This window comes from Micromys minutus, assembly GCF_963924665.1.
Source record: "Micromys minutus genome assembly, chromosome: 5".
NCBI classification, from domain to species: domain Eukaryota; kingdom Metazoa; phylum Chordata; class Mammalia; order Rodentia; family Muridae; genus Micromys; species Micromys minutus.
Genome location: NC_137974.1, coordinates 27,091,552 through 27,110,154, shown reverse-complemented (window position 1 = coordinate 27,110,154; position 18,603 = coordinate 27,091,552). Strand labels below are relative to the sequence as shown.

General features: G+C 41.5%; 1 protein-coding gene across 1 annotated transcript in view; it reads right to left on the bottom strand.

Annotated features, from left to right (window-relative positions):
- Positions 1-12,823, bottom strand: part of UCHL3 (ubiquitin C-terminal hydrolase L3) — a gene marked incomplete at its 5' end in the record, with an annotated part of 42,530 nt that extends 29,707 nt beyond the window's left edge. Inside the window, 2 exons of the mRNA XM_080916782.1 lie at positions 12,672-12,683; positions 12,782-12,823. Of these exons, the coding sequence (XP_080772908.1) occupies positions 12,672-12,683; positions 12,782-12,823 (54 nt within the window). The remainder of the gene's footprint in view (positions 1-12,671; positions 12,684-12,781) is intronic.
- Between the last annotated feature and the right edge of the window lie 5,780 nt (positions 12,824-18,603).

The window sequence follows — 18,603 nt, the reverse complement described above, 5'->3', positions numbered from 1 at the left end:
AAAGGAATGAGATCAAATATTACTAATGTTCAGTAAGAATGTAGAAAGCAGCACTACCAGACACAGTCGGTACCACATAGATACATATAGTCCTCATTTGTCAATATAGCAGAGCCCGAGAGGTCAAAGAACACAGTAAAGCAAGTCTACAAGGAGTAGGGTAGGAAGAGAGCAATGTATATCACATATCAAAGTTAAAACCCATAACATGTAACATAGAAAACAAGTCTGTTTTCAAAACCTACAAATTTGGTATTAAATATGTTAGCCAGGACTTCATCAAAGACAAACAAGTCACCTTAAAAACTTATTTCCAGTCTTTAATGCATCAATCAAATAATGAATTATTATTTTAGTACATCAACAGTTTATACTAATATCCAAAAATAACATCTGGAGTTTAGCGAGATAGCTAAGCATTTTGTTAATAAGAAAAAGTTACATGTGCACAGATATATATCCAAGCAAACACTTTCGAGATAGACGGATGGACGGACAGATGGACGGAAAGGCAGATAAGAATCTCTATTTGGAAGAAGCACATGACATGCATTACATCAGCTCTCCGTCAAGCCGCATGGTCTAGAACTACAGAGTGCAAGGGCCCCTCCACAATGTCATTCTTCACCATATTACTATTCAGGATTTCAGGATTCACAAGCATATCCAAAAATATTTCCCTTTCTCTTCCTTACTTCTTCCAAATGTACTGGTCTAGGTCAGTCAATATTCAATCCTATCCAGAAACCAAGAGGATTATTTTTTAATTTGACATTTTCTTTACTTACATTTCCAATGTTATCCCCTTTCCCGGTTTCCCCTCTGAAATCTCCCTATCCCATCACCCTCCTCCTGCCTATATGAGAGTGTTTCCCTACCCTGGCATTCTATTACACTGGGGTATTGAGCCTTCACAGGGCCAAGGATCTCTCATTGATGCCTGTTAAGGTGATCCTTCTGCTACATATGCTGCTGGAGCCATGGGTACCTCCATGTGTACTCTTTGGTTGGTGGTTTAGTCTCTGGGAGATCTGGTTGGTTGATGTTGTTCTTCCTGTAGGGTAGCAAACCCCTTCAGCTCCTTCAGTACTTTTTCTAACTCCTCCACTGAGGACCCCATTCCCAGTCTAATGGTTGGTTGAGAGCATCCACCTCTATATTTGTCAGGCTCTGGCAGAGCCTCTCAGGAGACAGCTATATCAGGCTCCTGTCAACATGCACTTGTTGGTATCCACAATAGTGTCTGGTTTTGGTGACTGTATATGGGATGAATCCCCAGGTGGGGCAGTCTCTGAATGGCCTTTCCTTCAGTCTTAGCTCCAAATTTTGTCTCTGTATTTTCTCCTGTGAATATTTTGTTTTCCCTTTTAAGAAGGACTGAAGCATCCCCTCTTTGGTCTTCCAACTTCTTGAGCTTCATGTGGTCTATGAATTGTATCTTGGGTATTCTGAGCTTTTGGGCTAATATTCACTTATCAGTGAGTGCATACCATGAGTGTTTTTTGTGACTGGGTTACCTCACTCAGGATGATATTTCCTAGTTCCATCCATTTGCCTAAGAATTTCATAAAGTCGTTGTTTTTAAGAGCTGGGTACTGTATCCATTCCTTTGTTGAAGGACATCTGGGTTCTTTCCAGCTTCTGGCTATTACAAACAAGGCTGCTATGAACACAGTGGAACATATGTCTTTGTTATATATTAGAGCATCTTTTGGGTATATATGCCCAGGAGTGGTATAGCTGGGTCTTCAGGTAGTACTATGTCCAATTTTCTGAGGAACCGCCAGACTGATTTCCAGAGTGGTTGCAATCCCACCAACAACAGAGGAGTGTTCCTCTTTCTCCACATCCTTGCCAGCATCTGCTGTCACCTGTGTTTTTGATCTTAGCCATTCTGACTGGTGTGGGGTGGAATCTCAGGGTTGTTTTGATTTGCATCTCCCTGATGACTAGGGATGTTGAGCATTTCTTTAGGTACTTCTCAGCCATTTGATATTCTTCAATTGAGAATTCTTTGTCTAGGTCTGTCCCCCATTTTTAAATAGAGTTATTTGATTCTCTTAAAAGCTCAGTCTTAAGGTAGGGACTCTTACTTATCTTTTTTCCATTGCTAAGCTTTGTACCTGGCCAAACCACAGACACCCAAACTATATTGCTTGAACTGAAATGAATATATCTTAATAGATAACTTTATGTCTGCATGTTACGCAAGTTTGTTTATGATAAACATTCCATGTATACTCCTTTTTCTGCCAGTTAAAGAAGACTGGGACATTCAACTTCTTTATCTACAATCTAAGGTTCATTAAATCAACTCTGTATACTACCAAGATATAACTGACCTCTCTGAGGTAGGCAAGCATATGAGGTTTAGCAAACCTGGGACTCTACTTGGTGTGGACTATCTACATATACCCCTCTTCTGATAATACACTTGGAGCTCGAGACCCTTACCTACATGTACTAAGCACATACCCCCTTCTCTGAACAATGCATTAGCAACCTGTTAGCAGCACAGCCCACGACAAAGAATAGAAAGGCCAAAACAGTCTGAACTGGTTTGTGGTACATGTGCAGTAAAGCAAACTGTGTATTTAAAGTGAAAATCCTGTTTACTATCTGTGTAATTGGGCATGGAGATAATTAAAATAGATGCACTGCAGAAAGGGATATGTATAGTACAAAAATACTATATACTTTAACATCTGTCAATCAAAATAGAGAACCATCCAAATTACATCCCTAGTAAGTAATCTTTGCCTTCATTTGTATGAACAAAAAGTCACAAACATCAACGGAGTCCTTGGAGGGCTTCAATTACCTGGTTCACTGTCTCCCTCAACAGCGTATCTGACCTATTCCATCATTTCACTTTAAATAAAAGTCTTCCTGCTATCTCTGCAAACCCGTGATTATTTCAGCGCTTTGACTAAGATATCAAGAATCTGGAAACACCAAGCTGTACCCCAATGAGTAACATCTCTAATTGTAAGACCTGATCAAGAGGACTTGTTAATTTTGATATTCGTAAAATCATACTTATTATATACTTATACAAAATGGCACATATGACCCAGTAATTCTATGTATGCACTACAAAATAAATATTCTCACAAGAATGCAACCTGGACAAAACTGCTAAGTTACAGTACAGTTGCTTTAGTATAAGTCAAATAAATAAGCAAAGCTAACAAAAATAAGCACTAAGCAAGTCTCAAGATCTAAAGGCACCAATTCTGACACTGATTAAGATCAAGCTAAGGACACAATGAATGATTAAAAAATACTGTATTAAATCTTAACAACAGTCACAATTTACCTAAATTCTTTACTCCTATCATGAAATGATATACCATAAAAATTCAATTCAATTAGTATCTACTAAATATATAAGCTCTATCCTCTGGATCCAGATTGCCATGAGTCACTCACTCTTCAGGAGCCATCTCATAATGCAGGGAACAAACAGCTTAAAAGTAACTACAGCTGGCCATGGTGGCGGACACTGTTAGGGAGACAGAGGCAGGAGCATCTCTATGAGTTCAAGGCCAAGCTGTTCTCCAGACACAGTGAGACCCTGTCTCAAAAAACAGAAAACAATCATGAAAATGTACTGTTTCTATACAAAAAACAAACCAAAAAACCACCACAACTGTATTTAAAACATGAAAAATTTAAAAAGATACATTTTAAAGATTTATTTATTTATTATATATGAGCACACTGTTGTTGTCTTCAGACACCAGAAGAGGGCATCAGATCCCTCTGGTGGTTGTGAGCCACCATGTGGTTGCCAGGATTTGAACTCAGGACCTCTAGAAGAGCAGTTGGTGCTCTTAACCACTGAGCCATCTCTCCAGCCCCCAAAAGATACATTTTATAAAAGGTCAACTACGATTAGTTGAATAGTATAAACCCAGTCAGTTTTGTCTCATTAAAAAGAAAAAAGTGTCATTCTACCATAGTCAAGTTTAAAGGTAAGTAACAAAATCTACAAACTAGAGCAATTTTTTACTTAAATGTGCAAAACTATGAGGAAACACAAAATGATATTAAAAACTAAACTTCTGGCGGTGGGGGTCTCAGGTGGAAAAGTGCTCAGTTTGCCTATAGCTTGAGAACTTGAGCTCAATCCTTCAGAATCCATGTAAGAAGTTGGGTGTGGCTACGACAGGTCCTTGCTGGCCAATATAACGAAACCAGTGAGGTCCAGGTTAAAAAAAAAAAAAGTCAAAGGAAAACCCCACAAAACTAACTAGACCCACAAAAAGTTCTCACAATTACTGATGTAGAAAATTGTCCATATGTACATTTATTTATAAAACTATCTCTATTTAACTGAAATACTATGATTGGATAGAGCAGGAAGGGGGGCCCATAACCTCTAGTACCAGTCTTCTGCCTTTTCTAGTTTAAATACCGGATGATAACAGCATCAACAATACAAAATCTGATTAGTTCACTAAAATCCCACAACTTTAAATTTTGTTTAATTAATAAATATAATTTATAAATTACAGTCATAAAGCAATTTTTATTTTTAAAAGCTGCCTGTTCTTAAAAGATAGAATACAAGAAATCTAGGCAGTACTGGCACTATTTAAGTTTACTATTACCGTTACTGTTTCATAGTGAATTTAGTAGTTCTACAACAGTAGCTTTGTACTCTGCAGTCCAATCACAAACTTGCTGCCAGATTAGGGATATTGAAATTTAGGCACCGCAGCTCACAGCTATAATCCCCAGCGCTGAGGAAGCTGGGCAGGAAGATCAACAGCACAAGGCCAGCTGGGCTACACGGAAGGAAGGAAGGAAGGAAGGGAGGGAGGGAGGGAGGAAGGAAGGGAGGGAGGGAGGGAGGGAGGGAGGGAGGGAGGGGGGGAGGGAGGGAGGGAGGGGGAGGGGGAGGGGGGAGGGGGGACAGAGGGAGGGAGGGAGGGGGAGGGGGAGGGGGGGAGGGGGACAGAGGGAGGGAGGGAGGGAACAGTAAGAATCCAGGGGAGAAATCACTTCCTTTTAAACATTGTCCTAAAACTGCTTTCTCCAGTCTTCTTCCGACCCTAACAACAGGTTTAGGCATTGAACCAGGGCATCAGCTTTTAAGGGAGCAACTCCACCTGAAAAAGACATACTCAGGACAGCCTTTGCTCCTGCTTCCTACTGGTTCATTGATGAATGTGGTTATGACATAATTAATTACAGTTGTCTAGCAACTGCTTCGTGTTACTGTGAGTAAGAGTACAATGGCAGAAGCTGCAGGTATGCATGGAACCAGGGAAACAAGTTAAATAAGAATCACAGCTTAGAATCTAGCAAAACAAAGTTTAACAGACTGACTCAAAATAAGACAAGATCTCATTTCCTGAACTCTAGTCTCTGAAAATATCTTATGTGGATGTTAAAGGAAAAAAAGAGTTATTTCACTGCAGGTTCAATGTGGACTAAGTATAAATTATCAAGAGAAACACACACTGGTTTCCTTAGAAGCATCACTCAGGACAATACAGCAACAGCCCCTGTACCAAGCAAAGGTGATGCAGTATGGATTATGGTAAAATCCCTGACCAGCATTCTCTTCCATAATGGCTAAGGACAAGGGGAGGACCCCAAGGACAGCGGTCAGGGACCATAGGATTTAGAGCCACAAATGGAAGACACAGTGTGGTGGTTACAATCACTCCTCAGGCTCACATATCTGAACACCTGGTCTAGAGGAGGTAGTGCTGTTTGGGGAGATTTAGGATGTGTAGTCTTGCTCCAGGAAACATATCACCAGAAGCAAGCTCTGAGTGTTTACAGTCTCACCCTACCTCTTTCCTGTACTCTTTGTGCTTGTGGTTCAACATGTGAGCGACCTGCTCATTGCTCCAGCCATCCTGCCTAGCATTTGCCGCTGCTCCCTCACTGTCACGGACTCTGACCCATCCAGAACCATAAGCCAAAATCAACTCTTTCTTCCTTGAGTGGTTGTCTTGGTGATGCTGCTTTGTCACAGCACCAGAAAGGTCACTAATACATATGTGCATGTTCAGCTATGACTCAAGTGATTGAACCCTGGCTCAAGATAGTGTTCATATCAGGAAAGAGCAATTAGTTTTGTTCTACAGGCTTTGAATGAGAGGACCGATGAACAATTTAAGGAAGTTATAAGAAGGCAAAATGTCACAGCAAAGATAAACAAATGTCACTTTATCTGTTAAATGTTATTTTCATTGCTGTAAAAACAAAAAATTAAAGCACCTTAGTTGTTGACTGAAACATTCAGAGAGACCTGGGTAGTGTTGGAAAGAGTGGTGTGCACAACTTTAGTCCCTGCACTCCAGAAGCAGAGGCAGGTGTCTCTGAGTTCAAGGCCAGACTGGTCTACATAACAAGCTCCATGACAGGAGCAGCTCTTTCTGTACAGAAACCCTGTCAGAGAGAGGGGGGCAGGACGTAAAGAATTCACAAAGCAGTAAAAATTTTGAAGAAATTAACTGAATATGGTGGCACATGCTTAGAGGAAACAAGAGTTCAAAGCCAGCCTCAGCCACACTACAAAACCCTGTGTCAAAAGAAAAAGAGGGAGGAGAAGGAAGCCAGACAAAAAGAGAAAGGGGGGGAGGGTGGGTAGAGGAAGGGAGACTTGAGGTGTATACTTTAGTATGTCACGCAAACACACAAAACACAAGTGTGTACGTCTTGAACTTGAGTTATAATGACCAAAAACACTGCTATAAAATAACTAAATTAAAATGACTAAAGCTAAGGATAAAAGACTGAAGACTGGAGCAAAAAGAGACCTGGCATTCAAAAACTGAAGCTCATCCTGGGTAGAATTAGGCAGTACCTCCTCATCTGGCCTCAGTGAAGAGCTTGCATTGCAATCTAAAAACAATCAACGAAGGCCATTAGTGTCTGAAGCAGAAAGTTACAAGATGTTGTGTGCACTTTTCTAAAGCCAAACAAAAGCAGGGATGATGACTTTAGGGGAAAAAATAAGCACAGCTAGTTAGAAGTCCACAGCAGCTGACCAGGTCACGGTGAGAGGCTTGCGCTGTGAAGACAATCTACATGATTAGAAAGATTACAGAAAAGGTTAGACAGCCATGATCTAAGAACATACATAGTAGACGAGGCATTTACTCAGAGAACCAAGGGACACTATGGCATCTTCAAAATGGCACGGTCAGGCAGAGTCGCTAGCACTGGCAAAGGAAGCATTGCAATGCCCTTGGAGGACAGAGGAAGACATTGCTTTAGAGGATGGACATTCACATTTCTTTTTCAGTGATACTGTTTGAGGTGTTCATAGTATCCAGATGGAAATAACAAAGTAGGTGTTAAATACACAGGTTTTCAATATGGTGAAGAAGGAAGAGTTTAGAGGGACACTGTGGCCATCTATGTGATGCAAATGTTATAAAAACAACGGAACAGGAAATATAAAGGAGCACACTCAGACTCCAGGAAGAATGGCACTGCTTTCCTTGATGCTGTGATCAAGCCCCTGACAAAGGCAACTTAAAGAAGGAAGTGTGTATTTTGGCTTCCAGTCTGAGGCTAGAGTCCATGGGGTAGAGAAAGCATGCAGCAGGAGCATGAGGCAGATGCTCACCTGTGTACACTCAGGAAGCAGAGAGGAGAATGCTGGCCATTGGCTCATTAAAACACTATTTAAATTGTTTACTTAAAACATACATGCCCCAGCAACCTCTGGAGGATAGTTTATAAGAGTTGGTGCTCTCCTTCTATCATGTGGGTCCCACAGAGCAGTCTCAGTCACCAGGCTTGGTGGCAAGCATCTGCAGCTGCTGTGCCACCTCACCTACCACATTACTTTTTCATTCAGCCCTAGACTGTGGAGCACAGAGTGGCACCCCCATCAAAATAAACCTAATCTAGAAAGCCCCTCATACGGATATAACCACCAAGCTGACAATCAGGGTTAACCGCACAGTGGAAGTCCCCAGGAACCCCAGAAAAGGTAGAACAGAGACAGCCTAAGAAGTAACTGGGGGAATTAGAAACCTCAGAATTATCAGGAAAGTAATGAGAAAGCATGATGTTTCAAGAATGCAGGTTGCTCTTCAAATGCCACTAAGAGGCCAAGAGGTTCAATGAGATGCCCATGGTATGTCAGGAACGATCACTAATGAACTTATAGAAGTTACTAGCAAACGGTGGGGATGGGAAGCAAGTTATGAGTGGAGACCAAGAGGATGGAGATGAGGTGCTAGCAGCAGCACTGATGGATGACTCTCTGGTGAAAGTTTACAAAGCAGGAAAACAGAAATGATGCAGAAGTCACAAGAGACAGGGAAGGTACAGAGGCCTATTCGTTTCTTTCCCAACAATGGGATCCACTTACTGCATTATTACTGTATTATTTTCTTGGTAATAATCTTGCAGATGGCCTCTAACTCTACTTCTAACTTTAATCATTTACATAAGTAGCAAAACTATGTCAAGGTATGTTTAGGTTTCCTTTAGATACCAGACAAGTAAATGTTACTTCCTCAACTACATCACAACTAAGAAGAATTCTAGGGAGGTTCCCTATTTAAAAACTCATACTTTTTCTAAGTTACAACTCTCTTTTACTCTCCCCTGCTCTCTCTCTACCTATACATATGTATAGATAGATAGGTAAAACAGATCTCTCTCTCTCTCTCTCTCTCTCTCTCTCTCTCTCTCTCTCTCACACACACACACACACACACACACACACACATGATAATGAACTGACCATACTCAATTCACACAAAAAAATTGCATTTGTCATATGGTTACCAGATCAACAATACTTCTTTAAAAAGTTGCAATTGTTAATGCTCAATTATCTGCAACTTTATGTAAATAAGGTAGAGCTTAAATTCTTTTTTTAAACTATTTTAAGTCAAATCTGTAGCAAAATGAAGTATCTTAAGAGGTTGACAGGATACTAACCAAAAAAAGCAGTTTACCAGATGTGCTATATGACATGCCTCTTCTAGATGATGCGTGGCAGTTATTACTAATCTTCATGCTACAGACATGATGACTGCTCTTATGTAACACCAAGCATCATCGCAGTACTTGCTCCAACTAAGAGTGAATAAGACCTGTAACTGCCAGATGGTACCACAGTTAAATCAGGATCAGGCCTCCTTGTGATCCCATTAGGCTAAAATGTAAGAAAACTGGGGGGTGGGCAGGTATCGGGCCTGCCCCCTACATGACACAGGCAACAAGGCCTGCTGGGCATATTCTCCAAATCACAGGTCACCGACCAAACCTCACTTTCCATCCTCAGTCACAAATAGAGCATGCGTACTAAACACACACCCAACATCTGCTTAAAGTTAACTCCTTCTAAGATGCTTGCCCACTTGCTAAACAAGCCATATTACTTAACAACAACAAAAACTGTAGACCAGGTTGCCTCAGACTCTTTCATGCCTCAGTCCCCCCAGTGCTAGGATCACAGGCACCACATGTGACCAGAAAACAAAGTAAACCAAGTCACACCACAGCATGGCAGACAGACACAGCACAAACTGACATCTCTGTTTAAGTCAGTTCAGAGAAGCTTCCTGTAGCTTTCCAGCCCACTAGGTTCTGACCCCAACACCTTGCTAATTTTCTCATTCTAGTTTTAACGATGGCTAATGATTGCTTTGCCTGGCTTTACTTTCTGCCTTCCCACTGGATAGGAAAACAATAATAGTTTAATCATCAAAGTATAACTAGTTCCAGTTTAGACAATGGATAATGCAAAAGGTAACCTCAAAATATTATTTACTGTAAGTAAATGCATTTTATAATTTATCAAAGTTATCTAGGAATAAGTTACTATATCAGTCAAATCACAGATTTTAAGTGTTGGTATGTAAATTTTTTATTGTTTCCTTGAAACAATAATTAGTATCATTTAAAGGTTTTTAAAAATCAACTGATAAGGCCAATTACACTGATAGATTTTAAATGGTAAATCAAATCTTCAATATAAAAAAGGTTGCCCTTGGTTCTTATGTTTTTAAAATACATGTATTGTTGAAGGCTTTTATAGCCAGAATAACGAGATAAAAACCCGAAGAGTGAGCATTTTATAATGTATCAGTTATCTAGAAATGAGGTTCCATATCAGCTGAATCACAGACTTTACATGTCCAGTTTTGATATATAATGTGTGTGTGTGTGTGTGTGTGTGTGTGTTATTTTCTTCTTATGGATTATCTAGTTTGGGTGCCAGAGTAATACTGGTCATTTATCTTCATGTGTAATTAAAAATTCTTTCCATGATCATCATGAACAAATGCTTTTAAAAAATCACTTGTGGAATTTGAATATTAACTTATAATAAAAAAAATTTACAAGTTAGGAAAAAAGTAGGACTGTAGCCTGAGAAAAAGCCTCTACAAGATATGTATAGCTGCCTCCCTTTAGAATGAAGGGGGACATGCCTCCCCGGCTCGGATCAGAAACCAGCACTTCAGACTCATATCTGAGACATTACCAAGTGAAATAAGACAAGAAAAAAAGACAGAGGTGATTAGAATAGGATTGTGCATCTGAAGACAGAGAACACATCTGTCTGTTCAGGAAATTCTCAAGACCTACAGAGAAGATCCTAAATACACAGAGGTGCAGTGCAGCTAGCCCCTGATTTTAGCAAGGTTGAGAACGTGGGCATATTTTTTAAGCTACATTCAATACATAGCAAAGAACTAAAAAACATGCAATAATGTTTACAAGAGCATCTCAAATCATCAAATTTTCAGGTATATAAGAATTTTATTTTTTCACCAAGAACTACGCGCTCAAACTATCAAATACTGATGAAGAAATCAAAGACCTAATTAGATGATGATACACCTTGGTCAAAGATTACAAGATCCACTGTAATAAAGGCACAGTCCTCAGAATATACATCTATGCAGTTGACACAGTCACCAATCCGGTTGCTGTAAAGATTGACAAGCATTCTAAAATTTATCTGGGAGGTAAAGTAATTAGAGAAGCCTAAACAATTCAGGAAAGGTACAATGTTGGAGCCATACTATGTGAGGACTTACACTCCCACAATAAATAGGACGATAATGGTAGAAAGAACACACAGATCAATGGAACAAAAGTCATATATATATTAGTAAATTGATATCAGTAAAGTATAAAAATGACTTTGGACTATAGCAAAAATAAACACTTCTTTTTATGGACAGAAGTTGCAAATTCATTAAGAGTTTTCTCTAGACAAAGAAAATAAAATGAGATGAGCAAATTTCTCAGGTGAGAATGACAGAAAGCCTCCTCAGGAAAGGGTGCTGTGAACAGTAACATAACCAGAAAGTGCTGGACTTTAAACTTTGTACAGTTCACCCTACTCAGACGGTAAGGACTGATGGTAACAAAAATATCTAGCAAACCCACATAAGCTACAGGGAGTCAGGCCAGTAAGTAAAGGCCCCTCCCTCCAGCAAGTATGAAGACCTGTGTTTAATCCCAAGGACAGAGAGAAGTGAATCTAGAAAGTTGTCCTCTGACCTCCACAAGTGAGTCCATACACAAAAGAAATGTAAACATTTTTCAAAAACTCCAAAAGACAAAAAGGATGTCACCTCTAACACAAAGCCTGTGTGCTTCACACACACACACACACACACACACACACACACACACACACACACACACACACAATTTGCTAAAACGCTTTGAAAACCAAAAACCATTAAAAAGTAATAATTGGTGGAGGGGAGCAGGTTTTTAAGAGAGCGTCGCAGCCCAGGTGGGCTGGCACTCAAAATCCTCCTTAGCCCTGCCTCCCAGACGCTGATACCACAGGCATGGGCCACGATGGTCTCAAAAACCATTTTTAAATGTAGATAATAAATCTTTATCCTTCGGTTATGAGAAGATGGAAGAAAATAAAGAAAACTATACAACAAACTAAGAGAACAGTCAGAGGTGAGCTAAATTTGTGAGCAGAAAAAAAATGGGCTAATTAATACATACCTATACAAATTTTTTAATAATTTGTGGCCTGAAAGGCACCCCCTGCTTGCCATCCCCAACCTTCAGGATCCAAAACAAACTTCCTTTTAAGAGTAGCAGGTGGCTGTGAATTGTATGACAACGACTAACCAGGGCTTTGTGTGGCGCAGGAGGCAGCTACCAGGTCCACCTCTTGAGAAGGGAAGAGAAAGGGGGCGTGGCAGGGAAGAAGAAGGGACCTTGATGGAGCAAGAGAAGATGACTGAAAGGTGATTTCATTGTACAGGAGGTGGATGGAATTACCAGAACTGGGTGGGCAAGTTTACAGAGCCGGGGAGTCAGGAAGTGTTGGCAAATTAGTCACCTAGAAGGGACAGGGTCAAGGAACATGGTGGAACCCGCAACGGCAAGGAGACGAACGAAGAGGGGAGATAGGCACGGGGTTAGGGGGTTACCAGGTGAGAGACAGCCAAACCTCAGACCCCGAGGCCCCAGGCAGCGCCGGCGACGCGGGGTCCGACCTAGGGACAGAGGGACGCTGCACCCGCATCTCCCGGAGCCAGGTGGTGGCCTGAAAGGGGCGGAGCCGCCCACAGCCGCAGCCGGGGGCCCTCCCGGGATGAGACCCCTGGATCCTTGGGGATGCAGAGGCAAAGGCCAGCAGGGAGGCTGGCGGGGAAGGTGGAAAGGACTCCGGGGTGACACACACCCGCACTCACCTGGTTGGTGACCTGAAACGAGAAAGAAGAGGGTTTAGAAACGCGCATGCGGGCTGGCGCCGGCCTCCCGACCCGCTCGGTCCCCGGCCACGGAACCCGGCCGTGCTCACCTCAGGGTTGGCCTCCAGAGGCAGCCAGCGTTGACCCTCCATGACTGCTCGGCCGGCCGCGCTCCAGCTCTGACAGCCGCCGCCGCCGCCACCACCACCGCCGCTGCTTCCGCCCCCGCGCGCTCCGACCGGCACCATCCAAACGCCGTGCTGCGGGGGAAACCAACCAATACTGTCCCACGACCCCCAGGACGCTTAGTCTCGCCCTAAGGAGACCCGAGCCTGGAGTTACTACTTAAATTAAAAAGCATATTAAACTGATCAACCGAAGCCATGTCCTATTTCACGAGGAAGAAAAAGCCACAATGAACAGTGAACTCCCCTCACACTTGGACTCTCCCTTCCCGAGCGGAGCGCCCGAGTTCTACGCATGCGCCACACACTGGCCAGGGCCGCGTGCTTGCAGGCGCCCTCACCTTGCCACGCCAACGAGAAGCTCTAGGGGGCGCGTCATGGATTCCTACTCTGTGAGAGTGGGACCGGTTTGCTAGCCTTAAGGCAGCCAAGCCAGAGGTTGACCCCTTGGAATGAATCATGGTCCTCTTGCTCCTTTGTGAGGATGCTGAAATGATACGTTGGCCTTATCTGTTATTGCACTGGCCCGAGATACAGGTAATAGGCAGATAGATACTCAGTTCTGCTTGAGAAACAATATGGAGCCACTACAAAGGTGAATCAGACAATGCACTGTGTGATACAAGCAGACTTTAAGCAGTATTTTGAATATCCATTCTTCATCCCACTAAATTTCAGGATGCCAAATGTAATGACTTTATTTGTTTCATTTATGGACTTAACTCAATGGCTAGTGGGTGCGTAGTAGATTCTCCAAGGCTGTTTGAGAAGTTGCAGAGCACTTGTGGCCCCGGGCCCAATCTGAGTGTCACAAAGAGGAGAGGAATGACATGATCATGTATGCAGAAATAGCATATTTGTGGGGGAAATGCAAAACAGAAAAGTTGACACAAGGTAGCCTTTATGAAGGCAGAGAAGCAGAAGATATTATAGGAGAAATCCTTTAGATACGTAGGAATCGAAAGGCCTGGAATGACTCCAGAAATTTGATCTGACATATTATTTATTATTCTGTAACCAAGAGAATAATTTCAGGGAGAGATCAGTTAAGAAGTGGGAAAAATATTATTATACTGAATTTGTCTTTCTTGGGGAATTTCCAACCCTCCCACACATGCTCTGGCTATTATTTTTATAACTTGGTGACTTTTCCAGTCCCTTGACTCCTTATTTGTCTGATGGCTTGAGGCCGTATCTGCCCAACATTGTGACTTGGTAAATCTGGCCCACGATTTGTAGTCGCAGTTGTCTGATTTCATACGGTGCTTGCTCAATTCTCAGTCTCTCCTGAGGCTGTTTGGTGTGCCAGGGGAGTTTCAGACAGCTTGCTTTTCTCAAAACTCCTGCAGTTCTGCACTGTGTTTCTCTTCTTACTGCTTGGCTAATACTCCACACACCGTTCTTATACCCCTACCATGAGAATCTCTTCCCTGGGTAGACATAAACCCTATCTGCCTCCTCATAAAAATTCCAACAGCAAACCAAAATACAGTCCTACCAAAGTTTACCTTGAGAAACCAGTGAGATAACTGGATTTAGCTGCCCAGCACGGAGGGGGAATTGTTGGCAAGAGCCTAGTCAACCCCAAAGCATCCACACTGGAAAGTCCTAACGTGGATGATAGCAATGATGTGTCCTTTGTCATAGGGAAGTGGCCCTAGCACCCTACAAGACTGCAGGTCCCCAAACCCTTGCAAACATCTGCTTCCAGCCTCCTTATTTCCTATTAGGTTAACTCCCACATTGGCATGGATGTCCCTACATAGTACAAAGAGCCTTAATCCTCAGACTTGACCATACATATGAATGGTGTAACTCTGAAGCATGGATTTTGATTCATGACATGTAAAATGGGGCTCAAGATTTAGTATAATGTTTAAATGTCCCTTTGTCATATGGCTTTGGATTTTTTTTTTCATCTCCCAGTGGAAAAATTCTATCCATGTGCCTTATTTATTGATTCTAGGTTTTTCTTCTTGCTAAGAGTTCTTTGTAAATTCAATGTGAATGTCATAAATACAATATCACTGTATTTTTTGCAGTCAATCACAGACATACATGAACCTCTCCCACCCGTGAAAGGAGTTTCCATGTGTAAGGGATGGTGCACACCTGTAACACCAGAACTTGAGAAGTCGAGGTAGGAGGATCATGGTGAGGATTGTGAACTTGGGCCCAGCTGGACCCCCATAGTGAGCTGCAAGTCCGTCTGGGCTATGTAGTGAGAAACAATCAAAGAGAGAAAAAGACAGGCTAGAGAGGTGAGAATCACAGAAAGGTTCATTCTCTCAGTAATCTATAGTATTCTAAAACCCAATCTCCACACTTTTCCCACTAACAACAATCTTTTGTCATGCCAAGTCACAGCTTAATCTTCTAAAAAAAGACACTGTAAGTGGCAATTAAACATAATGCCTACAGAGGCTTTGATTCCCATAACTCAGGAGTAGGTTTAAAGAACTGTGAATGAGTTCATGCTCGCTTCTGGAAAAACAACTGAGTCACAATGCCACACAGGTAGCCATCAGGAGAAGAACGTATCTTATGAGCAGGAACTTTTTTTTTTTTTTTTTAGATTTTTAAATGTAAGATTAAAAACTTTTAAGAATTAATTAAATATAGCTTGGGTATAGTGCCCTGCACCTGTAACCAGCAACTTAGAGGCTAAAGCAAGAGAAATGTACATTTAAAACCAGCTCGAGCAACATGTAAGATTCATTCAGCTTCAGGGGGGGCGTTGGGAATTAATGAAATTTGGTAGTTTTTCAACATCTGATTAACGTTTAGCTTGACAGCTGTAATCATCCCAGATTTGGTCTGATTTGTCCCAAGAAGATCAATATCTCTATTTAACCACAGCTCATTCATGACACACCACCTTGACTGTTCTTCTTTTATTCTTTTCTTTTTGTTTGGAGGGATGTATTCAAGACTGGCCAGGTGTAGCTGTGGCAGTCCTGAAACTCACTCTGTAGACCAGGCTGGCCTTGAGCTCACAGCTATCCACCTGCCTCTGCTTCCTGAGTGCTGGGACTAAAGGCATGTGCCACCATCACCCAGCTTGTATTATTTTTCATTATAAGAAAAAGGTCCCAGCTGTCATTCTGATGCACGTGTGGTACCCTGTCATCTGCGTTAATCCTGGGCTGTACTGCCAAACTGTCAGCTCGAACGTAGCCTTGCAAGTAAAGACATGCCAGGCTCACCTGGTCTGAAAACATCTGCACTCAAGATGAGGTAATAATTCTCAAGACATGATCAGAGAGGATGACTACAATAAAATGGCTCTGTTCCCATAAGCCAGGCAATTCACCTCTTTCTGTCACACTTTTAAAGGAGACTCTCACTCATGTTAAAGGACAAAACTATAGGTGTGATATAGTAGGCCAAATCTTTAATTCTAGCACTTAGAAGGAAGAGGCCAGCCACCGGTCTGCATAGCTGGTTTTAGGCAGCCCAAGGCTACATAGTGGGACACGTCTCAAAACAAAGCAAAACCAACAGAAACCTTTGGTGTGGTGTCCTATACTTGTTTCCCCACGCTGCAGAGGCAAGCATACAGTGTAGAGAAAGATACCAAACCATGGGATCCCATTTAGCCCAAGTTCACAACTGTGACGGTTCATTCTAATTTTCAACTTGACAAAGACGTAGAAGGAAGACCTCTCATCAAGTCTGTGGGGGATTATCTTAATTACCTTAAGGTTGGAAGACCCTTCCACTATGGGGCCATCTTTCTTTAGGAAGGGAATCTTGGCAAGAAACACGTGGAGAAAGTCAGCCGAGTACCAGCATGCATACATTAATTCATTCTTTGCTTTCTTCAGGGTGGGTGCAGTGTGACCAGCTGTGTCGGTCTCTGGACTCCACCACTCCCAGTGTTGATGGACTGCAACCCATAAATGCAAGCTAAAGTAAATCCCTACCCCAAGTTGCTTTTATCTGAGTATTTATCACAGCAAGAAAAATGAAATGATGACATTTTGACTTTAACTGGCCAGGGGACATGTCTGTGTTTAAAATACTGTTCATTTTCTTTTCTTAGTTGCTGTTTTATTTCTTGAAGATTGATTTATTTATTTTATGTGTATGAGAACACTGGAGCCATCTTCAGACACACCAGAAGAGGTCTTCTGATCCCTTTAGAGATGGTTGTGAGCCACCATTCAGTTGCTGGGAACTGAACTCAGGACCTCTGGAAAAGCAGTCAGTGCTCTTAACCACTAAGCCCTTTGTTGCTGTTTTAATATGTCAGTTGGTCAGATTTGGCTCAAAAGCTAAGAATTTTAAGCCTTTCTTTAAGCTGTAAATCTCTTATGATGTAAGGAATACTAATCAAGTCTAATGAAAGGCATCTGTCTTTGTCTGTGTTATCTACTGTTCATATGCATGCTTATGTAGCATGATTACATACATGTTCATCATATCCCTGAATAGCCTGAAGTATAAAATTCAGTCCACAAAACAACAACAAAATGGAGGATTCCAGAAGGCTCTCGGGAAGTGTGGAATCTCTCTGGAGGCCTCTGAAATTAGAATATCAACTACAAATTAAGCCATACCACTGGATGTTTTACTTAGGAGCTGAGTGATACTGTTTAACATACCTACACTTTACTTTCCTTGCATTTAGAAATGAAGAGGATGTATGTTTTGGACAGCTTATAGACTCTGGAAGTTTGAGTTGGAAGTGAGGTGTTGGTAAGAACTCCTGAGTGTTTTTTCAGTATCTGTGGCACGAAGAAACTTGACTGTGTTTACATATATGGTCTCCCTTACACACTTGAATAAAGACTTTATGAAGAATATTAGCAGCCCTCTCTTTACAGGCAGGAAAACTGACCACTCGGATCATCTACCAAATCACCTAGCTGAATGACTGAAAAAGGACCCAAGCTTGGGCTTAAGTGGCTCTAAAGCCCCCAGCACTTCAGTAATTCTTCACACTGTATTGGCTTCCCATCAATAGTTTGTAGCTTTAGTGGCTATTTTTCTTTTTTAAATTTCTGTTTGTGCATAACCCTGAGCATGTGTTTGTGGAGGTCAGAGGTCAACCAGAGATTAACCAGAGATTATCTAGCCTCCGTGTTTTTGAGACAGTATCTCTCACTGAGACAGGCCCTCACAGATTTAAGTAGGTTGACTCACAGAGCAGTGTGCTCCAGAAACCCTCTTGTCTCTGCCTCCCAGTGCTGGGGACACAGCTGTGTCCTATGGTGCCTGTATTTTCTACCTAGGCAGTGGCAGTCCAAACTCCGGTGCTTATGTAGCAAGAACTTTACCAACTGAGCCATCACTGGAGCTCCTAACTTAAACAATAAGAATTTAATACTCTGTAGTGTATATGTGTTTTTAACATTTATTTAAGGTATTATACTTATAAAATTCTTAACGATGCTATATAAAGTTCTAGAGATGTTAAAAAAAATACAAGTTACAAGCATTAGGGATGATTAAGAAATACAAATTAATAATTAGTCAAATTCATAATTAAATTAAATACTGGTTTAGTTAATTACAATAAAATATTTTCAAGATTATTCACACAATAGATAGCTAAGAATATACAATGCTTGACAATTCAGATATACTACAGACAGATGGATAAAACCCCAGAGATCCACAGAATATAGCATTTAAATTATTCCATTATTAAAAGATCTTTTGACCAATATATAGGTCTGCTCCTGTCAGTATGCCAGTCTACTTCAAAAAAGACAATGAGCTTCAATAACTTCCATGTGCTG